A 25,290-nucleotide genomic window follows, 5' to 3' on the forward strand; every position below is an offset into this window, starting at 1 on the left:
AACATCCTGAACTCCCCAATTATAAAGCCTTTTAAAAAAATTCCTTGAAATAGTAAATGTCAACTTTTTGAAAACTTTAACAAATATAGTTGACATCTGGGAATGTCTAGTTGAGTGAGAAAACACTGTAAAAGAATACAATTGAGGGGAACTCCCTTGAGTCCAGAAATTTTTTTTTTTTTTTTTTACTTTTTAAGTTACAAAAAATAACTTTTTCCTCTTTAAAAAGAGTTTTAAAACTGATCATTCAACAGCAAAACTATGTGGTAATATCTGAGCATTAGAAAGGACTCTTTTTACAGGAGGAACAGGTCAACTTCTCAGCAGTATTGTTGCCACCTACTGATGTAAACAACTGGAAAGAAAAAAGGTGATAGCAACTTAATAGAGAAGCTTGTTTGTTTGTTTTTAGCAAGTTAAAGCTATATCTCCAGACCACTTATTCTAAATGGACGACAATTTAGTCATACTAACAACACAGAGAAATTTTTATTTTTAATTGGCTCTCTGTCATCCATAGGAGGCTGAAAGAACAAACTTTCAGATCCTCCCTTTTTCTTCCTTTCTTCCTTTAAGACGGGATTTACTGATGAATGACCTATGACTATGACCAATGTTTCAGCATCGTACTCTCTTCAAAGAATCTCCAAATGCCTTGGAATCACCTGTAACATGTAGCTTTCAGTAGATAGCACAAAAATCACAGTACCATAATGCTCTAAAAAGAGTTACTTTAAAATATCCAGGTGATTTTAAATTTCAAATCTAAAAGCTACAATTCAGAGCAGATTTTTGACATTCTCAGAGGTAACAACAAAGGAAGAGATCAGAGGCTGTAAATCTTTTCTCCCTGGGAAGATGGGGACAGAACCAGTTTCTGCATCTTTGTTGAAAAAAAAAAAAAAAAAAAAAAAAAGAATAGCCAAGAGCAGTAGCAGCAGCAAGAGGAAAAAAAGAGGATTTTACACTTTGGACTTTGTATCAGGCACTTAAATTGCTGGAGAGACATGCCATTCTGAACCAAAGATGTGAAAAATGGGTTAGAAACATGAAATTAAGTCTAATAAATGGAATTTCAGCAGCAAAGTGGAGGCACAGATTCAGCCTTTACCCATCCAAATATGCTGAGACATGTTTTCTAAATGCCCAAAACGACAGCAGCAGCAGCAACGGCAGGAACTGTTCTGTAGTGTCTGTTTTCCTTATGTGTTGTGTTGTTGACAGGAGAAGTTTCTGTGTCAAAATGAGAAGGCACGGGGGAGAAGGGAGATGCTGTGCCTACATTCCTGGGTCAGTTAGGTCCATGCTTGAACCAAACATTTTCACCAGCTGCTCTTGATAATTGGTAATATTCCTCTTCATAATGTCCATGCAGGGTCCGAGCAACCTCTCAAATGCTTGGACATCCATAACTGCATTTAAAACATGAGGGAAACAAATGAGTAAGTCATCAAAGTAATGGCAAGTCTGCAAACTTTTCTGTATGCATTTCAGTCCTAGGAATACAATTCTTCATTTCTAGGTATTAAAATTTGAGGCCCATCTCAGATACTACATTTCCTCTATAATGCTTTTTCTGAAAGTGAACTCTCAAATGTTCTCAGATCAAAAGATAAAGTGAGAGAGAGAAAAAAATATTAGATCTTTCTTTATAATAACTCCCCCTCACAATTATACTGTAATCTCTTTGGGGAAAGGGACAAAGATCACATGCAGTTATTAAATAGGAGAGCCAGGATTTGAACTTAGGTCCTCTAATATAAAATGCAGTGTCCTTTCCATTGTATTGTGTTAGGCACCCAAGTGCCAATGGGATCTCAAATCATTCTAAGACCAAAGGAGGAAGCTAATTGCTCAGTGAGCTGCAATGTGGATCTAAAGGAGATTGTGAATCACCTGCCAAGATGTGATCATCTTTGAGTAACAATACAATGCTTATTCTTGGGCATATTCTTAGGACTGAGACTGAAGACCCTGATAAATTCCCATGTTGAAATCTGGGCTATGTTGTGATTCACTTCAGAAAAATTCTAAGTCTAAATGTTAGTAGGATAGAGGAAAAAGCAGGTTTTGAAAAGAGAAAAAAAGCCCCAATTAAAAAAAAAAAAAAAAAAAAAAAAAGGTTTACCTAAGCATTTGACATCTCCAACTGCATAAGCAGAAGCTGCTCTGGGTTTATTGGTGACAAGAGCAAGCTCTCCAAAATACTGCCCTTTTTGACATCGGGCAATTTCCACTTCATCCTCTATGTCCTTATTTGTCTAAAGTAAGCAGAGAACATTCAGTTACCATTTTGATTATGCTATGAAAATTTTACTGTGGACATGAACATTTTCATAGTACAGAGTATATTCAATATGATTACTGCTTTAACATGATTTAGCTTTAGTACGGAAAGCTACACTTGTAATGTACATTATAATTTATATTGGATGAGAATCAGGGTTATGGTTTTAAAGAGATTTTTACCAGATCATTCTCTGAAATCTAAAGAGTTTGTTTTGAGTAGCTTCTTAGTTACTGATAGCTTTTAGGGTCCGCCTATAAATGTATTCTGGGATATATTTTGTATAATAAAAGTTAGGGTATTCTCTGTGAATGGTGACTATTTGAAGCTTAGGCAAAAACACAAGAACATAAATTGAAATGACCCTACCTAAATCACAGACTTTTTCTTGACAAAGAGTTCATTCACAAAGAGACATTTTTAGTCTGTGCTAAGAATTTAGCTTTTTTTTAAAAAAAATTTTTAATGGTATGTTATTTTTTAAAATTAATTTTATAATTATAATTTTTTGACAGTACATATGCATGAGTAATTTTTTTTATAACATTATCCCTTGTATTCATTTTTCCAAATTTTCCCCTCTCTCCCTCTACTCCCTCCCCTAGATGGCAGGCAATCCCATACATATTAAATGTGTTACAGTATAACCTAGATACAATATATGTGTGTAAATCCAATTTTCTTGTTGCACGGTAAGAATTGGATTCCGAAGATATACCAAGCAACCCGGGTAGAAAGACAGTAGTGCAAACAGTTTACATTCAATTCAATGGTATGTTATTTTTCCAATTACAAGTAAAGATACTTTTTACCATTCATTTTAGTAAGATTTTGAGTTCCAATTTTTTCCCACTCTCAACCTGCCCCTCCCCAAGACAGCAAGCAATCTGATATACATTATACACATACATTCAATTTTCTTTCTTTTCTTTTCTTTCTTTCTTTTTTTTTTTTTTTTTGGTCTTTTTGTTTTGCTGAGGCAATTGGGATTAAATGATTTGACCAGGGTCACAACAACTAGGAAGTATTAAATGTCTGAGGCCAAATTTGAACTCAGGTCCTCCTGACTTTAGGGCTGGTGCCACTGTGCCACCTAGCTGTCCCACAAACTTCAATTTTCAACATATTTCTATATGAGTCATGTTGGTTAAGAAAAATCAGAACAAAAGGGAAAAAAAACATGAGAAAGAATAAACAAAACAAAAAGGTGATAATAGTTTTCTTCAATCCACATTCCATAGTTCTCTCTCTAAATGCAAATGGTATTTTCCATCCAAAGTCTATTGAAATTGTCTTCCTGTATTGTTGAGAAGAGCTAAGTCTTATCATAGTTGATCATGATCACAGAAGTTTGCTATTACTGTGTACAATGTTCTCCTAATTCTGCTCATTTCAATCAGCATCAGTTCGTGTAAGCCTTTTCTGAAACCAGTCTGTTCACATATTTTTTAATAGAACAATAGTATTCAATTACATTCATATACATAATTTATTCAGCCATCCTCCAATTGATGGTATCCACTCAATTTCTTTTTTTTTTTTTATAATTTTTATTTTATTTTATAATTATAACATTTTTTTGACAGTACATATGCATGGGTAATTTTTTACAACATTATCCCTTGCACTTACTTCTATTCAGATTTTTTTCCCTTCCTCCCCCAACCCCCTCCCCCAGATGGCAAGCAGTCTTATATATGTTAAATATATTACAGTATATTCTAGATACAATATATGTGTGTAGAACCGAATTTTTTGTTGCACAGGAAGAATTGGATTCAGAAGGTAAAAATAACAGTTTACATTCATTTCCCAGTGTTCCTTTTCTGGATGTAGCTGGTTCTGTCCATCATTAATCAATTGGAATTGGATTAGCTCTTCTCTATGTTGAAGAAATCCACTTCCATCAGCATACATCCTCGCACAGTATCATTGTTGAAGTGTATAATGATCTTCTGGTTCTGCTCGTTTCACTCAGCATCAGTTGATGTAAGTCTCTCCAAGCCTCTCTGTATTTCTCCTGTTGGTCATTTCTTATAGAACAATAATATTCCATAACCTTCATATACCATAGTTTACCCAACCATTCTCCAATTGATGGACATCCATTCATCTTCCAGCTTCTAGCCACTACGAAAAGGGCTGCCACAAACATTTTGGCACATACAGGACCCTTTCCCTTCTCTAGTAGTTCCTTGGGGTATGAGCCCAGTAGTAGTATGGCTGGGTCAAAGGGTATGCACATTTTGATAACTTTTTGGGCATAATTCCAGATTACTCTCCAGAATGGTTGGATTCTTTCACAACTCCACCAACAATGCATCAGTGTCCCAGCTTTCCCACAGCCCCTCCAACATTCATCGTTATTTGTTCCTGTCATCTTAGCCAATCTGACAGGTGTGTAATGATACCTCAGAGTTGTCTTAATTTGCATTTCTCTGATCAATAGTGATTTGGAACACTCTTTCATATGAGTGGAAATAGTTTTAATTTCATCATCTGAAAAGTGTCTGTTCATATCCTTTGACCATTTATCAATTGGAGAATGGCTTGATTTCTTATAAATTAAAGTCAATTCTCTGTATATTTTGGAGATGAGGCCTTTATCAGAACCTTTAACTGTAAAAATTTTTTCCCAATTTGTTACTTCCCTTCTAATCTTGTTTGCATTAGTTTTGTTTGTGCAGAAACTTTTTAATTTGGTGTAATCAAAATGTTCTATTTTGTGATCAATAATGGTTTCTAGTTCTCCCTTGGACACAAACTCCTTCCTCCTCCACAAGTCTGAGAGGTAAACCATCCCATGTTCCTCCAATTTATTTATGATTTCGTTCTTTATGCCTAAATCTTGGACCCATTTTGATCTAATCTTAGTATGTGGTGTTAAATGTGGGTCCATGCCTAGTTTCTGCCATACTAATTTCCAGTTTTCCCAGCAGTTTTTGTCAAATAATGAATTCTCATCCCAAAATTTGGGATCTTTGGGTTTGTCAAAGATTAGATTGCTATTTTTATTCACTATCTTGCCCTGTGAACCTAACCTATGCCACTGATCAACTAGTCTATTTCTTAGCCAATACCAAATGGTTTTGGTGACTGTTGCTTTATAATATAACTTTAAATCAGGTACACTTAGACCACCTTCCTCTGACTTTTTTTTCATTAGTTCCCTTGCAATTCTCAACCTTTTATTCTTCCATATGAATTTTGTTGTTATTTTTTCTAGGTCATTAAAATAGTTTCTTGGGAGTCTGATTGGTATAGCACTAAATAAATAGATTAGTTTGGGGAGTATTGTCATCTTTATTATATTCGCTCGGCCTATCCAAGAACATTGAATGTCTTTCCAATTATTTAAATCTGACTTTATTTTTGTGGCAAGTGTTTTGTAATTTTGCTCATATAATTCCTGACTCTCCTTTGGTAGATATATTCCCAAATATTTGATACTATCGACTGTTATTTTGAATGGAATTTCTCTTTGTATCTCTTGCTGTTGGATTGTGTTGGTAATGTAGAAAAATCCTGAGGATTTCTGTGGATTTATTTTGTATCCTGCAACTTTGCTAAAATTCTGAATTATTTCTAATAGCTTTTTAGCAGAGTCTTTGGGGTTCTCTAAGTATACCATCATGTCATCTGCAAAAAGTGACAATTTGATTTCTTCATTTCCTACTCTAATTCCTTGGATCTCTTTCTCGTCTCTTATTGCCAAGGCTAAAGTTTCTAGTACTATATTGAATAGTAATGGTGATAGTGGGCAACCTTGTTTCACTCCTGATCTTACAGGGAAAGGTTCTAGTTTATCACCATTACATATGATGTTTACTGAAGGTTTTAAATATATGCTCCTTATTATTTTAAGGAATAGTCCATTTATTCCTATACTCTCAAGCGTTTTTAGTAGGAATGGATGTTGGATTTTATCAAATGCCTTTTCTGCATCTATTGAGATGATCATATGGTCTTTATTAATTTGATTATTAATATGGTCAATTATACTAATAGTTTTCCTAATATTAAACCAGCCCTGCATTCCTGGTATAAATCCCACTTGGTCATAGTGTATTATCCTGGGGATGATTTTCTGAAGTCTATTTGCTAATATCTTATTTAAGATTTTAGCATCAATATTCATTAAGGAAATGGGTCTATAGTTTTCTTTCTCAGTTTTCGATCTACCTGGTTTAGGTATCAGTACCATGTCTGTGTCATAGAAGGAATTTGGTAGGACTCCTTCAATCCCTATTTTTTTCAAATAGTTTACATAGCATTGGAGTTAGTTGTTCTTTAAATGTTTGGTAGAATTCACCTGTAAATCCATCTGGTCCTGGGGACTTTTTCTTAGGAAGTTGGTTAATAGCTTGGTCTATTTCTTTTTCTGAGATGGGACTATTTAGACTACTTACTTCTTCCTCTGTTAATCTGGGCAAGCTATATTTTTGAAGGTATTCTTCCATTTCATTTAAGTTATCGAATTTATCAGCATAAAGTTGAGCAAAGTAGCTCCTAACTATTGTTCTAATTTCCTCTTCATTTGTGGTGAGTTCACCCTTTTCATTTTCAAGACTATCAATTTGCTTTTTCTCTTTCCTTTTTTTAATCAGGTTTACTAAGGGTTTGTCTATTTTGTTGGTTTTTTCATAAAACCAACTCTTAGTTTTATTAATTAATTCAATAGTTTTTTTACTTTCAATTTTATTAATCTCAGCTTTTATTTTTTGAATTTCAAGTTTTGTGTTTGTCTGAGGGTTTTTAATTTGTTCCTTTTCTAGCAATTTTAGTTGTAAGCCCAATTCGTTGGCCCTCTCTTTCTCTATTTTATGCAAGTAGGCCTGTAGAGATATAAAATTTCCCCTTATTACTGCTTTGGCTGTATCCCACACATTTTGGTATGATGTCTCATTATTGTCATTTTCTTGGGTGAAGTTATTAATTATGTCTATGATTTGCTGTTTTACCCAATCATTCTTTAGTATAAGATTATTTAGTTTCCAATTATTTTTTGGTCTATTTTCCCCTGGCTTTTTATTAAATGTTATTTTGATTGCATTATGGTCTGAAAAGGATGCATTTACTATTTCTGCCTTACTGCATTTGATTTTGAGGTTTTTATGCCCTAGTATATGATCAATTTTTGTATAGGTTCCATGAACTGCTGAGAAGAAAGTATATTCCTTTCTGTCTCCATTTAGCTTTCGCCAAAGATCTATCATATCAAACTTTTCTAGTATTCTATTTACCTCTTTGACTTCTTTCTTATTTATTTTGTGGTTTGATTTATCTAATTCTGAGAGTGCAAAGTTGAGATCTCCCGCTATTATAGTTTTGCTATCTATTTCCTCTTGCAGCTCTTTCAATTTCTCTTTTAAGAATTTAGATGCTGCACCACTTGGTGCATACATGTTTAATATTGATACTGCTTCACTATTGATGCTTCCCTTTAGCAGGATATAATGCCCTTCCTTATCTCTTTTAATTAGATCAATTTTTGTTTTTGCTTGACCTGAGATGAGGATGGCTACTCCTGCTTTTTTGGTTTTGCCTGAAGCATAATAGATTCTGCTCCACCCTTTTACTTTTAGTTTGAATGTCTCATCCTGTTTCAGGTGTGTTTCCTGTAAACAACATATAGTAGGATTCTGACTTTTAATCCAGTCTGCTAACTGCTTCCTCTTTATGAGGCAGTTTGCCCCATTCACATTTATGGTTAGAAGGACTAATTCTATATTGCTTGCCATCCTATTAACCCCTGCTTATGCTTTTCCCCTTTCCTTCCCTTTTACCCTCCTATCCAGTATTAAACTGGTGAACACCACTTGCTTTTCACAGCCCTCCCTTTTTAGGATCCCTCCCCCACCTTAAAGATCCTCCCCTTATTTTACCCCTTTTCCTCGAAATTACTGTATTCCCTTCCCCTTAGCTTACTCCTTCCCTTTCACTTTTCAATGAAGTGGAAGAAGTTTCACCATAAATCGAATATGTCTATTGATACACGCTATGTTCATCTCCCTCCTTTCTTTCTCTCAGATATAATAGGTTACCTTTGCCTCTTCATGAGATGTAGTACCACCACTTTACACTTTTTTGTGATATAATCTCCTTTCCACCTCTAGTTTCTAAGACAAATTGTACATATGTTCTTTACATATTTTTTTGACAGAAGTATAGTTCTGAAGATTTCTTTTTACCTTTTTAGAAATCTCTTGAGTTCTGTATTTGAAGATCAAACCTTTTATGTAGGTCTGGTTTTTTCATCAAAAATAGATGGAATTCATTTATTTCGTTAAATGTCCATCTTCTTCCCTGGAAAACGATGCTCATTCTTGCTGGGTAAGTTATTCTTGGCTGCATACCAAGTTCCTTAGCCTTTCGAAATATCATGTTCCAGGCCCTGCGTTCTTTTAATGTGGACGCTGCTAGATCCTGGGTTATCCTTATTGTGGATCCTCCATATCTGAATTGTTTTTTTTCTAGCAGCTTCCAATATCTTTTCCTTTGTCTGATGGTTCTTGAACTTGGCCACTATATTTCTTGGCGTTTTGATTTTAGGGTCCCTTTCAGTAGGTGATCGATTAATTTTTTCAATGTCTATTTTACCCTCTGTTTCCAAAACGTCTGGGCAGTTCTCTTTGATAATTTCCTCGAAAATGGTGTCCAAGCTCTTTTTTTCCTCCCATTTTTCAGGGAGTCTGATTATTCTCAAATTGTCTCTCCTGGATCTGTTTTCCAGGTCTGTTGTCTTTCTGGTAAGGTACTTGACAGTCTTTTCAATTGTTTCATTTCTCTGGTTTTGCTTGACTCCCTCTTGGTTTCTCCTTGAGTCATTCATTTCCACTTGTTCCAGTCTAATTTTCAATGATGTATTTTCTTCACTCACTTTTTTTATATCTCTTTGTAATTGTCCAATTGAGTTTTTATCTTCTATGGAATTTTTTTCCATTTTATCCATTGTATTTTTTAGAGAGCTGATTTCTTTTTCCAGCTCACTAATCCCGTTTTCCTTGGAGTTGTTTACCTTTTCCAGCTCACTAATCTTGTTTCTCAATGATTTGATTTCTTTATCCACCCTGTCTTTGAATGCATGGGATGACTTCTCCAGGCTCTCTTGCCAAGCTTCCCTTTCCTTTTCCCATTTCTCTTCCAGCTCTCTTGTGAGAGCCTTTTTGATTTCCTCTATGAGATTCTTTTGTATTGAGGAGCAGATCACATCCCCCTTAGGGGATTCCTCTGGGGACAGTCTGTTTTTAGTCTCCTCAGGGTTTGAAGTCTGCTCTCTCTCAATACAGAAGCTGTCAATGGTTATAGCCCTTTTGAATTTTTTGTTCATTTTGTCAAGAGCTAATCGAAGAAAACAAATTGACAAGAGAACCAATAGGTCTGTTTTGGGGGGGATGGGGCTGGATGGTATTAATGGGCTTCCTCTACAGACTGGGGGTAGGGCAGCAGAGAGGCACTAACAGAACAGCGATGACTGTACTGAGTTTGCGCTCTGCGGCTCCGAGAATGCACCGAGTCAGTCCAGGTGGGGGTTGGGGGTGGCCGGGCTTTGAGAGACGCTGGCTTTCTGGGGTTCTAATCTTCACCTCCTCTCTGCCGCTCCTGGCTTGCTGCCAAGACGGAGCATCCACACTGGGGCAAAAGCCCTTTCACAGAAACGGCAGAGATCACACCCCTCCCCCTCTGGTCTGAGCTGTGTGAGCTGCCTGTCTTGCTCTGGCTGTCTGCCCTCAGTCTGCGCCCAGTCTGATTGACCCTCCCCTGAGCAAACACAGACCTTTTTTTGGCGACTTTCAAGGATGTCTTCTCTTGGTGATTATTTGTGGATTTCTTTCTGGGTCAAGCATTAAGTCAGAGGCTTATCATGAAGTAAGTTCTGAGAGAAAACGAGGAGCTCAAGCAGCTGTCTGCCTCCACGCCGCCATCTTGGCCGAGTACCTCCGTATCCACTCAATTTCTAGAGAATTTAACTTTCTTAAACAACACTTATATAGGGCCAAGCCAGGGTTTTTAACATAGTCAAAGCTGTGCTGTTTAATTAACCATAAGCAAATTGATTACTATGAAGTACTTTTTAGGGTACACAAAACACAACAGGTAACTGCCTAATTGACATTATGAAGTGGCAGTCTTATAGATACTTTAAAACAAACATTTCAAAACAGAACTCATTTTCTTTGCTAAAATTAAAAGTGGCATTGTAAATATTTTTTGTGCATGAGTGCTTTACCTGTCTTTGATCTCTTTGGGATTCTGCCTAGTAGTGATATCATTGAAACAAAGAGTATATCCATTTAATGAGTTTTAGAGGATAGTCCTAAATTGCTTTTCAGAATGGGCGAATTAATCAAAAAGCTCCATCAATAAGGCACACGTATATCTGCCTGCCTTCCCTACACCCTACCAATATTTGCCATTTTCTTTTTTCCCCATCTTTGCCAATCTGGTGGTTATATGGTGGAATTTGTTTTAAAATTTTGCTTCCCCCCCCCCCCCATATTATGGGAGATTTTGAGCATTTTCAATATGATTGTTGCCAGCTTGTTCTTTTTCTGTTTGTATGCTTTGAACATTATCTCTTGGGAAATAGTTCTTGTTCTATATATTGCTATGTCAAATTTCTATATACTTTGGATATAGAGAAATTTTCTGTAAAGATGTATCCCGATTAATTATTTCTCTTCTTTGGCTCCTCTAATTTGTTTATCCTATGACCTTTCATGTCTAAGTCATCCATTTAGAGCTCACCATGACATATAGTATGATACATTGATTTAAACTTAATATCCAGTAGACTTTTTTCCAGTTTCTCCCATAGTTTCCCAGTAGTTTTTGCCACAAAAGAGTCCCTACCTCATCATCTAGAGTACTTGGGTTCATCAGATATCTTGGTACTATGTTTGATTGTTCCTAAGACTTTGTAACTATCCAATATTCCACTGATCAACTTATCTGTTTTTAAATTAATACCAGATAGTTTTGATAATTCCTATTTCATAGTGTACTTTTAAAAAATTTTTAATAGTTTTTATTTACGAGATATATGTACGGGTAATTTTACAACATTGACAATTGCCAAACCTTTTGTTCTAATTTTTCCTCTCCTTCTCCCCCCTCCCCCAGATGGCATGTTGACCCATACATGTTCAATATGTTAAAGTATAAATTAAATACAATATATGGATACATGTCCAAACAGTTGTTTTGCTGTACAAAAAGAGTCGGACTTTGAAATAGAGTACAATTAGCCTGTGAAGGAAATAAAAAATGCAGGCAGACAAAAACAGAAGGACTGGGAATTCTATGTAGTGGTTCATAATCATCTCCCAGAGTTCTTTCACTGGGTGTATGTAGCTGGTTCAGTTCATTACTGCTCTATTGGAATTGATTTGGTTCATCTCATTGTTGAAAATGGCCCCATCCATCAGAATTGATCATCATACAGTATTGTTGTTGAAGTACATAATGATCTCCTGGTCCTGCTCACTTCACTCAGCATCAGTTCATGTAAGTCTCTCCAGGCCTTTCTGAAATCATCCTGCTGGTCATTTCTTACAGAACAATAATATTCCATAATGTTCATATACCACAATTTATTCAGCCATTCTCCAATTGATGGGCATCCACTCAGTTTCCAGTTTGTGGCCACCACAAAGAGGGCTGCCACAAACATTATTTATTCTTATGTATTCCTGGGCATTCATTTTTTTTTTCAGTGTTTATAGGATGCATATTGGTTTACCAGGGATTATACTGGCTTCTTCCCTAGTGTGATCTTTTTCACAACTGCTACCAAGTTCTGATCTTCTTTCTGTGGAGCTTTTGACTGGATATAGAAGAGTTTCCTTCTCTCTCTCATGATTACTTTTGCAAAGTGCATGGAAGAGCTGGGGTCCTTGACAAGCTATAAGGAACTAACTTAACCAGATATGAAGGATATGAAAGTGAGTCACACAACCTTGGTCACTTCAGAGGATGGTTGGTGGGGGTAGCAACAAAGAATTAAGCCCCTCAATTACTTAAAAAGTGTAAAGTCTAGTATAGCTCTCTGGAGGGCCAGCCCAAGTCCTTGATCTTAGGAGAAGAGTGAAGAGATAGGAAGCGTGTAGCTGGTCAAACATGAAGTCCGCTTATTCCAAATTCTCTCAGCTTTATATACCCTAATAAATACCCTTATATAAACAAATATGTGGTTATATTGTGGGGCACATGTGAGGCCACATAAACAACTTGCTATTGTGTGTAGATGACTCTTTGCCACTTGGTATCACACTGCTTTAATTATAACACAGATTGTCACCTCAGGAAAGCCAAGAGCCCTTGGGGATGGGTGGGGGGAAGATGAGGAGCCCAACTAGATGTCAGCAGGGTTACTTTTACTGGACTAAAGGATCTTATACCTCGCCCAGGGTTCCCCACTATCTGTGGCCCTCTACAAAAAAGTGTCCAAAAAGCATTAGTTTTAATAGCCAAAAATTATATTAACTTTTGAAATAAGCTCCTTGAGAACTGGGGCAGTTTCATTTTTACTGTTGTGTCCCCAGCATCTAACATGTACTTGATATAGTAGGATCCTTAACATTGTAAAAGTGAATGAAATTCTGCAGATACCATATGATGTAGAAGACAGAAAGTTGACCTCATGGTTCACAAAAACTGAGTTAAATTGACTACGAAATCCTAGACAAGTGACCTCATCTCTTAGTGTTCCAGGAAACTTTATTCTTTCTTATTATGAATTTAACACAAATATTTTAATAGAAAAATAATAGAAAAATTGACATAAAATGATGAACTTGTTATATAGTTTTTAAAAAATTAAAAAATTGTTTAAAAAATTTTAAAATTAAAGTATTAAATTTATATTGCTAGTAACTAACTGTTTTGCTCATTTGTGCCCCCCCTGCTAAATTTTTTTGTTCTCTTCCACTCATTTAAAAAAAATTTATTGATATTCCAGTTAATTTTTTAAGACTATAAGCAGACCCCTAACATGGTTCATAAAGAAATATTAAAAAAAAACCCTTAATCTACATGTATAACCAGAAAAAAGAAAACAATAAAAAAAGTATAAAGAAAAGAAAGACTATAACCAGATCAATACTGATCTGCAATGGTAAAAGGACACATATACTCTGCCTCCCCATAGCTCCCTATACTAATGAAAATACAGGTCCAGACCAAATAATAATAATAATAATAATAATGATAATGATTTAAAAAATTAAGAGTAGGTTGTAACTATGCTCAGCAAAAGATCTGAAATTACGTCAATATTTACTTTTTCTTCGACTTGAAAAAACATTTAAGTAATGTCATTACAACAAATTACTATAATTAATATTTGGCAATTATGTGCTTTACAAATAAGCAAACAAATTACTATTTAAATACCAGACATTATTCTTAATTATTACAAAATAGTCTAAGTTATATATAGACAGATTTTACCATAATAAAAAGTCTGTACAAGAATACTACCATGTTTACTTACATATTTGTTTTTTCCCCTGACACTAAATCTCATTTGTGCCATTCCAAATTGTCTTTTTCTATCCAAATTTCTTCTGCCCTTTAAAGTCCAGTTCAGATTCCACCTTTTGTGGAAAGTGTCCTCTTTTGGAAATGACATCTCCTCCTTCTGAAATTTGAAAGTGCATCTATACCTTCCTAATGGCACGCACCATATTCTACTTTGAGTTATCATTATTATATACATATTTTAACTTTCCTATTAGACTGAGAGCTTCCTAGATGGGGGGACATGGCATCAGATTTTTTCTTTTAGAGTTATGTCCACTCCCAATGACTTAGCACAGGGTCTGGTATATATACAATTGGCAGTCACTAAGTGCTGAATGAATGAAAAACTGAATGACATTAGCCAAAATTTTTGATAAAACAAACAGTAGTTTTAAACTGAGATCTCAACTAGCTACTAGCTCCTCTGGCATAAAAGCCACAACTTTCTGATCAGGCACTAAGTCAGAGTAACAAATCTACCTCATTAGTATGATGGCATAGATTTGACCTGCCTATTAATTAAATGATTGTCACTTCTCTGAACAGAGTATGACAACAGGTTTCAGAAAAGGTCTGAAGGAGTACTATAGGTGATATCTCATTATGACAAACCACAGAGGATCTCTTTTGTGGTGGAACTTGTTATGAGAAATGCTTTGACAGAACGAAACTGAACTGATCTCAACTGCTATGAATTACTAAGTGACATGCGCAACAGGTCAAAGAAGAAGACATCATATAAATACCACTACTATTCTGTCCCATTTCTAGCTTTCTGATCTTTTTGTGTGTTTTTTTTATTTGTTCATATATATATATGTATATATATATATATATATATATGACATATATATCACAGGGTTGTTGTAAGAATAAAATGAAATAATGGATATGAAAGAACTTTGAAAAACATTAAGTATCACAGATATGATAGATATTACAGTAATATTTTACATATTCTGTTTTTCTCACAATTCAATCTTTTGGGACTAAGTCATAAAATAAAAAAGACCTCTGAGCAAAAAAATGAGTAAACAAATATTAATCTCCTACTATGTGCTGGATGTTATACTAGGCACTGAGCAACCCAAAAAAAATCCATGTTGTAAAGCATTCTTGGTGTTTTATCTATCTATCTATCTATCTATTATAACTTTTTTTTGACAGAATATATGCCTGGGTAATTTTTTTACAACATTATCCCTTGTACTCACTTCTGAACTGACTTTTCCCTCCCTTCCCTCCACCCTCTCCCCAGATGGCAAGCAGTCTTATACATGTTAAAAAATATGGAATGCTTCATGAACTTGCGTGTCACTCTTGTGCAGGGGCCATGTTAATCTTCTCTGTATCGTTCTTGGTGTTTTATTTAAAGGAGAGTGCAACAAAAGCTCTTAACTTTTTAAAATTTTATGGTACAATTCTAGCAAGATTGTGCCTGCTAGTTTCTCCTTCCATGGTGGGTTAAAAACAGTAAATTAAAGGGCAGAGTAATGCTGGAGCTGGTTTACTAACAGCAGTAATAACAGGAGCAGCTAACATCTCTTTACCATCTTACCTATTATAAAGCCCTTGGACTTTGTGAAGTAGAGGTAAATATTATACAGATGAAGAAATGTGGAAAGTCCAGAGAAGTCACATAACTAGTCAGCAAATGCCAGGAGCAGAGCTCAAACCTAGGTCTCCTAACTCTAAATTCAGCACTCTTTCCTACTATGTCACTCATATTCCCTTGAAAATGTGCAATTGAAAGTGAAAGAAAAGATATAAAAACTATAAAAAGGAGACAAGAACCATAAATAGTATCCTGGTGGTCATTTAGTGTGTAAAAATGAACAATCCTATAAAACTAACTGGACTGAAACAGCAAGCAGGGAGTCCTGAAACTAGGTGGGTTTAGAGGAAGCTCAACACAAATCGCAGGCAATGGAGAAAGAATCCAACTAAACAAAGTTACTATAGGAACAAAAGAACTGCATTCATCTTCAGAGGATTTTGAAGTAAAGAACAAAAAACATATTTAAAAAACTCCCCTACCCCAAAGGGAAATGTTAAATGACTACCAGCCCCAAAAGAATTTAGAGAACTAAAAAAATACTTTACAAATCAAGAAAAATTGAGGAAAAATTAAAAAAAAAATCAAATTCAAGAAAAACAAGAATATGAAAGAAAGACAACCAACTAGGAGATCCAGTCTTAAAGCAGAAAATGATTCTTTGAAAATTAAAATTAGGCAAGGGGGGAAACCAGTGAAGTTATAAGAGACCAGGAAATAATAAAACAAAATGTAAAAAACGAAAAAAATAGAAGAGAATGTGAAACATCTTAAAAGAAAAACAACAGGGGGCAACTCGGTGGCACAGTGGATGGAGCACCAGCCCTGAAGTCAGGAGGACCTGATTTCAAATCTGGCCTCAGACACTTAACACTTCTAGCTGTGTGACCTTGGGCAAGTCACTTAACCTTAATTGCCTCAGCCAAAAAAAAAAAAAAAAAAAAAAAAAAAAAAAAGGCCAAGAAAAGATAAAAGAAAAACAACAGATCAAGAAGAGAAAACAACAATTGGACTATCTGAAAGATATAATGGGGAAAAAAAAAACCCAACAACAACATTCTTATGTATTTTGAATCCTGCCTGATGTTCTGCTGGGCAGATGATAATGTTTTTTGTTTTGTTTTTTTCTTTTCCTATTTTCTTTCTTTCTTTTTTTTTTTTAATTTTGCATTTGTTTTAAATAAATACATTAAAAAACTAAATAAGAAAATATAAAATACATATGCAATGATGACTTTGAATTTAAGAATGGGATAAATTATGTGCTATATATACTATTTAAGATGGCAGGAAAGTATGGCAATTTTGGAGAGATTTCCATAAAAAATAGCTCAAATGAAATGTTGGCATTCAAAGAGGTTACTTCAATTATTTAGAAAATTAATTTCTTTTCTAAAGTAATTCATTGCCCAGTCAAATATGATCAATCTGACTTGATATGTAATTATTTTAGTGGGTATTTTGTAGTAAAGATATTTCAGGTACTGATGTTTGAATATGTAAGATGAATTAATTGTTGAAAGATAAATGTGTGATTACCCAAGAACCATTAAGTGTTTTTAGCTCTAGAATACTTCCCTTCCTTCCTTCATACCATGTAAACAGCATATTCTCAAGTATTTTATGGAGTGATTATCAAGAGGGACACTAAATTATAGAACAGTTTCTCTAATCATCAATAAGTACTAATTAAGTACCTACTATACGCCAAGCTCTGTGCTAAATACAAGGAATACAACAATAAAAACAGGATATTCCATGCCTTCAAGGAGTATACGTTATTACCTATAGAGCTTAGGCACATACATAGGAACACACAAAATGCAAAGGAGAAAGCTGGTATCTTGGTAAGAAGTAGTAGCTAGGGGAGCCTTTAGTAGTCTCATAAAGAAGATAGTAACAATTTAACAAAAAGCAAGGGATACAAAGAGGTAGAGGTAAAGAAGGAAGGCTTTCCAAGGGGTAAGACAAATGAAAAAGATTTTAGATGAGGGGAGAAAGTCATGTGTTAGGAAAAATTAGAAGGAAAAGAGAGAACCTTCTTCTGACTTGAGGGATTTAATCTTTAAACTTGCCTTCATTTTGATGTAAACTTAGCAAGATTGTCCATTTCCCTATTTGGGTTTTACTCCTGTTTAGTTCTTGTTAAGACTTTCTTAACATATTCTCACCTATGCCAATGTCCTTCTCACAGTGCTCAATAAGACATATAATGTACTTGAAACTTGAAACACTGCTCCCCTGTACTTAATAGCCATAACCACCCTTGCTTTTACCTTTTGAAGTAGAAAATGGTTTTTGGAGAGTACTCACTTAAAACTGAAAATCTTCTCTACTTGCTATGCCTTATAATATCAATAAAACTTTTACAGGGTTGTACCTTAATTTGTGTATGTGCTGGAGTTTTCCCACAACAAAGGTCAGTTTGGCTGTCATGGAAATACATGGAAAATATATAACAGAAATACATGGAAAATATATAACATCTGAGGAATTACAGTTTTTAAAAAAGATTTGTGGTTTTATATATTTTTTTCTGTTCTACTATATATATGAAAATAATCATTTTATGTGGTGTTTGTTAAATTCAGAATAAATTTAAACAAAAAATATCTGCAGAATTATTTAAAAAGAAATTATGTAACATGAAATGAACAAGTAAACACTGTTAGAAGCTCCATCTATGGAAATAACTGTTATAAAGAATTTTTTGTTTTGTAAAATATACATATAGAATTATTTAATAAAAAATCTATCTAGTAACATCATCTAATATGTTAATATGTTTCTCATTTTTAAAATAAATAGATGACTAAACAAAAACAAACAAAAAAGGACTTGTTTGTTTTGATGGTCTTCTCTGCCATGAAACTTTATCTGCATGTTAGTAATTAAAATACAATAATATTTAACTGTCTGGGTATACTCTTTACCCATCTCTAAGTATTTAGATACATTAAAAAAAGTCTAAAGTCTAAAATCTTCTATTATGACTCCCTTTCAATTCAAGAAAGGGAAATATTATTATCTATCAGTAACCAAAATTTGCAAAGTGAAAATTAGAAGATTACTGAAACAATGTTACTTTCAAATCCTGTAATAAAACTGACAATTGTGGAAAACAATCAATAAAAACAATAGTTGAAATTATGTATATTGGTTACTTCTTGCCTCATCTAAATTGAATTGTATCTCCCAATATTTAAAATTCCAGTAAAATGACATAAGATTATATGTAAACTTACCTTGCTTTTAATCAGGATTTTCACTTCTCCAGACTCCACAATAAAAAAGCTCTCTGCTTTCTCACCCTACAATAAGGGAGAAAAAAGGGAGAACTTCATGTTTACTACACTGTAGTGTATAGTATAGTGGCATCATTATTTATTTTATAGTTTACAATGTTCTTCACATCCTAAAATGGGACTATTTAAGTAGTTTATTTCCTCCTCTGTTAATTTGGGGAATCTGTATTTTTCTAAGTATTTATTCATTTCACTTAGATTATTAAATTTACTGGTATACAGTTAGACAAAATAGCTCCTAATTATTATGTTCTTCACATCCTACTGACAGCATCTTTCAAGGGATAATGAACTAATTTTTCAACATGAGAAGTCCTTTTTACCTGAGGATATCAACCAATCTATGCTTTAACAACATGAGCTGTTCAAGAAGCAGTCCCTTCAGCAGCATTCAGTCTCATAATGGTGGACTAACACATTCATATTAGTCCAAATTCGTTCATGTTGTCACTATACACAAAGCACTATCACCCTTCCCCCATTCATTTAATAATAGCACATTATAATAAAATCGGCACCGATGTAATAAGAGACATTCCTAAAGAATGTAGGGTAGTACAAAAAAGACTGTCTTTTCTTTTGTGACCACGGTTACTTTGGTGATGTCAGGCAAAAGGGAAAGTATAATGAAATATAAATGGTGCTAGAACTGGAGTCAGGAGAGATCTAACTATCAAGGGCCCAGATACCAGAGTGCTCCAGTCACTGGGGTGAGTGAACAAACTGCTATTATTACCCAGCCTGGATTTAGAGCACAGTTGCTTTAGGTTACTAAGAAGACTTAGGAAAAGATAAGTCCTATGGTTAGCAAACTTCCTCTTACTTTTTCTCTACAGCTCTGTAATTCAAGTTGAAGGCTTCCTACATAAAAATTCCATATTTCTCTTGCCCCTATCCTTTCCATTTTACCAATGGAAATGACATTCTATTTTTATTCAAAGGAAATCTAGCTCCTCCCACAAGACGTTATACCTGAAATTATCCTCTCTAGTATTGGATCCATATTTAGGAAGTCACTTAATCTCTACTAGTTCCAGTTTCCCCAATTGTAGAAGGTTGTAAGGATCAAATAAGATATTTGCAAAAAGCATGTAGCACAGTGCCTAGCACATAACAGCTCCTATATAAAAGCTTGTTTTTCCTTCCCTATTCTCCTTTCAGTGTTGTTACTCCCCAAGATCAGTAATAATAATTTGCACAGAATTCATTTTTAGTAGTGTAATCTTCTGATTCTCTTCTGTCAAATTTCCTTCCACCTCTCCTGTATGATTCTTCATCATAAAGTTAACTCTTCAGTCTTATTTGTCCTTTTGTTTTTTGGCTTCATTTCTTCTGGCTACTAAAATCTTGGTCACAACACATTTTCTCCCTGAGCTACTATTACAGTTGTAGTGGGGTTACTATGTCCTTCTGCATTTCTCTCTAGAATTTTTCTTATTCTACAAGGTTTCTTCATGGTACTGAATTTTCTTTGGCTTATTCATACTTCCAGATTCAGTGTCTGGATTAGGATTTTGTACAGGAATTCCATCTCTCTCTTCTAACCCTTATCACCTCCGAGGCTCTTGGAGGGATGGATAGGTCCTGTTTTTATCCGGTCTCTGTAGGTTAATACCTAGAGCTGTTTAAGATATTGATCTGAGGTTCTCATCCTATACTTTAATCCCTGGTTTTAAACCCATCATTCTATTGGGAGTCAAATTCATTTCCATTTCCTCCTAACATAATCCTGAGTAGAAACTTGATGTCTTCTGTTCTGATCCTGACAAAACCTAGCTCTCCTGCCACACATCCTGAAATCATTTCACTATGACTCCTAAGAATGCAGAGTAACCTTTGGGGTCTGACTCTGTCACTTCTTTTCCAAAAGGCTGATGTCACGGTCCTACTGGCTTTTGGCCCAGATTATCAGAAATTCTGCTGGTTTCTAGGATTTTTCTGGAGTATTTACTTATTCATAGTGTCAATAAGCTTCATACCAATTTACTAGAGATTAGCTGGTTTCCCCGATGTGACCCTTTCCCCCATGCCCATATATATATCTTTAAGTCTTTTTTGTCAGCACTTGTAGTGCTTTTTTTGCTAAGCTTCTATTCCAGCACCTGTAGGCTACTGGCCATCTTTCTATTAAGTTTTAGACTGTAAGGGAGGAGCTGGCTTTACTGAATAAATGCTCTGTCTTGGTGCCCTTTTCAGATTGTTTGGATTTATGTGGGAGATACAGCTCTTTTATGACCTTTCATTACTAAAAGGTTTTGATGAGTATGGCTTTTTAATATAATTTGAGATTGAGGAATGATATTCACTCTTCATTGCTACATTTTTAATTATATCCTTTCTGGTTCTAAATCTTTTGCAATAATGGAGGAACACCACAAATCAAAACAATTCCAAGGTTTCATTACATAGTCAAAAAAATGGCAAAGAAAAAAGATAGGCATAAAATCAACAACAGAAGGGCTACATAAAGACAACTTGATGGAACCATGAGTTATTTGTTGCTAGTTCATATAGCTTTACCATTATAACAGCTCTCATACTCACAACCACCACTCTAGTTTCTCCCTTGCCATTCTATGCTCTGGCAGCTGCAAAAAGTAATTTTTCTAAAGCCTATGTCTAGCCCTGTTACCTTAGAGACTCCCTATTACCCAGGGATTAAATATGTAAGCTTCTATCCTTGGCATTTAAAATTCATACACCTGACTCTTCTAGTATTATACAGGCCACCTGTGGTTCCAACTCTCATTTCTGAACCTCTGTACTAGTTGTCTCTGTACCTCAGGTTCTCTATCCTCTCATCACTACTGTGAATTTCCTTGTTTTTTTTTTTTTTTGTTTTTTTTTTTTTGTTTTGTTTTTTAGGACTCAGCTCAAGTCTGCCTTCCTGTTTCAAGTGCTAGTGTCTATCCCAGGTCTTCCTTACTATTGGTGCCATTCCTTTCAGATTACCTTTCATTTACTCTTAAATATAGTAAACATGTAAGCAATGAAATATTTAAGATATCAGACTGCACACTGAGCATAGGGTGTGTTTTGCCTTCCACTATACCCCTGGCACTTAGAATAGTGACTGAGACAGTTGTACTTAATACTAACCAACAAAATGTTCACCCATTTTACAGGACATATATACCCAAGAAGGTAAAGTCAAAAAAGTCAAAATACCGTTAGAAAGACTTTTGGTGTGGTAGCTAAGAACTGGAAACAAAGATGATAACAGGAGATACTTTACAAGCCTTCAGTTAGAAAAGAAATCTTAATTTACATGAGAAAATTCATATTGGAGAAAAATTCCATAAATCATTGAATCTGGGAAAGCATTAGTCTCCTGCTCCTTTCTTACTATATGCCATCTATTCAGCCTGCAGAAAAACTCTATAAATGTAATGATTGTGAGAATGCCTTTAGACAGAAAGAATACCCTTATTGATCACCAGAAAATTTATACTGGAGCGAAATCCTATAAATATAATGCATATTGGAAAGCTTTCAGGAAGAAAGAGAACCCTGTTATACAGTAAAAAATTCATACTAGAGATAAACCATTTACACATAATATATGTAGGAAAGCCTCCACAAACAAGGATTACTACACACATGAAAGTTCACATTAGAGGTAAGTCTTAAAAATGTAATGAGTGTGACAAGTATTTAGCTCTAATTCAGGCTTTACTAGGCATCACAGAATTCATATCAGAGGGAAATATAAAATTATCTTTAGGAGAAGAAAGCCTTAATGCTCACTAGAGTTCATATTGGAGAAAAATCCTACAAATGTAATGAATGTGGTAGTGCCTTCAAAGTGAAATCTTACTATATATCACAAATTCATACTGGAGAGCAGCCTTATAAATGTTTTGAGTATGGGGAAGTATTTAGGCACAAGGGAAATTTTGATGTACATCAGAGAATTCATACTGGAATCTTTTCAATTCAAAAAATTTGAATATTTAGACACAAAACATTCTTTATCATAAGATAATTTACCCATCCAGTTAGTGTGCAAAATTTTTCATCTAGAAAGGAAAAATTACCAAACACTAAATCATGAAATTATTAGATATGATATCTGAAATCTATTCCAATCCCTTCTTAATTTTACAAATGGCAGAGCTGATGGGTATAGAAGTAGATAGAGATCATCAAAATAGTGAGTAGCAGATGTGGGAGTAAAACTGATGTCTTAGCACTACCTCTAGGAATTCCAGAATTGGAGAGGACTTTAGAAGCTATCTAATCTAAAACATGTATGAAAAAAAATCTTATATCATATGAAACATATTACATGTATATTTTGCTTAAAGATGTCTAGTGAAGGCCTCTGAAGGTTGCCTACTCCTTTTCTATACAGCTTGAGGGTGGAAAGGGTATGAGAATCCATGCATATACGGCTTGTATGTATATATGCATGTAGATAAATATTCTGAAATAAATGTGATGAAAAACAAATACCCTCAAGTGAAAATGTATTTTTGAGTCAAAGAGCAACTCCTGGTCTACATTAATAAAGGGAGCTTTCTCAATGAGAATTCTCATCAATGAAATTATTGATCTATACATGTCTACATATCAAATAACATGTAAAGCACTTTGCAAACCTTGAAATGCTATATAAATGCTAGCTATTATTATAATATAATGAATATAGCTGTGTGACCCTGGGCAAGTCATTTAACCCCAGCCTCAGAGGAAAAAAAAATAATATAATGAATACATATGTAAATAAATATGAAAATGTAATATAATCCAGAATTAAACATAGTACTAATGATAAAGCCTTGCTAGTACACAGTTAAGCATCATCTCATGCATACTCTTAAAATTTATTTTGTCAGAGTAGCAAAGATAACATTAGCTTTTTTTGGCTGTGTTATTAAATGGGTGACTAAGTGAGCTTGTAGTTCATTAAAATCTAGATGTTTCTTATTATCTAACCATAACTCCCTTTGAATTGTGAAGTTGGCTTTTTAATCCACACATAAAAATATTTATGTACCTTTATGAAAGCTAATTTTCTTAGATTGGGGGAGGGGGAAAGTATATGAGCCTTAGATTAAGAACCTTTGATTTATATAATTACTATTAAGAGAAGTACGCAGAATCAGGAAAATAATGTACAATTAATATAAAAATGTTAATGAAAAAAAGAAAAACAAAGCTGAATACTGTGTAATTATAATGACCAGACTTAGCACAAAATAAGATGATTAATCAACAATTCTGTACTAAGCACCAGGGATAAAAAGAAGTGAAACAGTCACTGCCCACATTTATAAACATATATACAAAATAGATATACAGTGTTGGAAGAAAGAGTACCAGAAGCTTAAAGGAGGGAGGTGAGATTGGAAACATTCTCATGGATTAGTTTGTATTTGTGCTGAGTCTTGAGAAGAAGAATATGGATCTTAAGAGGTAGAGGTGAGAGTGGAATGCTTTCCAGGCATGAGGAAAACAAATTCAAATAGTTAATAAATCTGGAAAAGAAGGGGTAAAATTGGGAAGAAATTGCCACAAAGTAAGAGATGGAAAAAAGTATGTACCCTTCTTTCCTCTTTGCAGAGATAGAAACTACAAGCATGAAACTTTAAATATACTTGTTTGATGAGTTGGTTTTGTTAAAATGCTCTTCCCTGTCCTTACTTGTTCATTCTTTGTTATAAGTAATGGCCTGCTGAATAGAAGAAGGAAGTGGGGATACATTCCAAAAAAATCAAGATGACATAAAGGAGAAAAATACTAATAAAAATTTTAGAAAATGAATAAATATCATCAAGCATAAAAGATACTAGTTGAATATGTTGGATGGCTCAAGGCAAATCTATTTCCATAACAGAAACAATTCAAAGTATTTATCCTAACTACAGAGTGAGTCCAAACTCTCAAGTCCTATACACAGAATTTCATAGTTCAAAGGGACCCAAAAGTTATTGAATTTAATCCATAGCCGAGCTCAAGTCTACCCAATAATATTTCCATCAACTGTGATCTAGTCTTGAAGAGTACTAATGAAGATGAAATTACTGTCTCCTTAAAGTATCACATTCTACTTGTTGTTTTGGCTAGTGGGCTTCAGTTTCCTTCTTGTTTAATATTGCTAATATTATTAATACTTACATTTATATAGAGCTTTAAGTTTTGCTAGGTATTTTACTTATATTATCTCCTTTGAGCACCACAACCACCAGGTAAGAAAGTTACAATGATTAACCGATAAAGAAAATGGAGTTAAGAGAAATTAGGTGACTAGCTCAGGTTTACACAGTCCAGCATAAAAGCCAGAGAGGGGACAGGAAGCCAAGTCTTTCCTCATTTCAGTAAATCATTCATTCTACTTTATCACACTTCCTTGACTTATTTCTTAAAAATACTTACCACTTTTGCCACATAAAAGAAAGGGGAAGATGAAACTAAAATCAATTTTTAGTAGTTTGTGAAGGATTAGGGAATAATCCATGAATTTATTTATGCAGTGGATGAAATGAGGGAAGCAAGGAACACAGAAAGGTCAGAATAAGTCTGTGGAACTATTGACCTCATATTCATTTTGACAATGGAATTTCCAGAAGTAGAAGAAATTTCATGCAACTCATTACCCTATGTGATACTTAAATATA

At 34.4% G+C, this 25,290-nt stretch overlaps 1 protein-coding gene and 1 non-coding gene across 4 annotated transcripts in view; both read right to left on the reverse strand.

Moving 5' to 3' along the window:
• Positions 1-470: 470 nt before the first annotated feature.
• The window catches only part of PRKAR2A (protein kinase cAMP-dependent type II regulatory subunit alpha), a 133,553-nt gene continuing 108,733 nt past the window's right edge, over positions 471-25,290 (reverse strand). For all 3 annotated transcript variants that reach the window (XM_074283222.1, XM_074283221.1, XM_074283220.1), the window contains 3 exons: positions 18,611-18,676; positions 2,129-2,261; positions 471-1,412 (listed from right to left, as the gene is read on the reverse strand). In XM_074283222.1, the coding sequence (XP_074139323.1) occupies positions 1,279-1,412; positions 2,129-2,261; positions 18,611-18,676 (333 nt within the window). In that variant the 3' untranslated portion in view covers positions 471-1,278. The remainder of the gene's footprint in view (positions 1,413-2,128; positions 2,262-18,610; positions 18,677-25,290) is intronic.
• Positions 15,094-15,195, reverse strand: LOC141552299 (U6 spliceosomal RNA). Its single transcript, XR_012485104.1, has one exon. It is a non-coding gene; the product is annotated as a U6 spliceosomal RNA (small nuclear RNA).

Source organism: Sminthopsis crassicaudata, chromosome 1 (genome assembly GCF_048593235.1).
Source record: "Sminthopsis crassicaudata isolate SCR6 chromosome 1, ASM4859323v1, whole genome shotgun sequence".
NCBI lineage: Eukaryota > Metazoa > Chordata > Mammalia > Dasyuromorphia > Dasyuridae > Sminthopsis > Sminthopsis crassicaudata.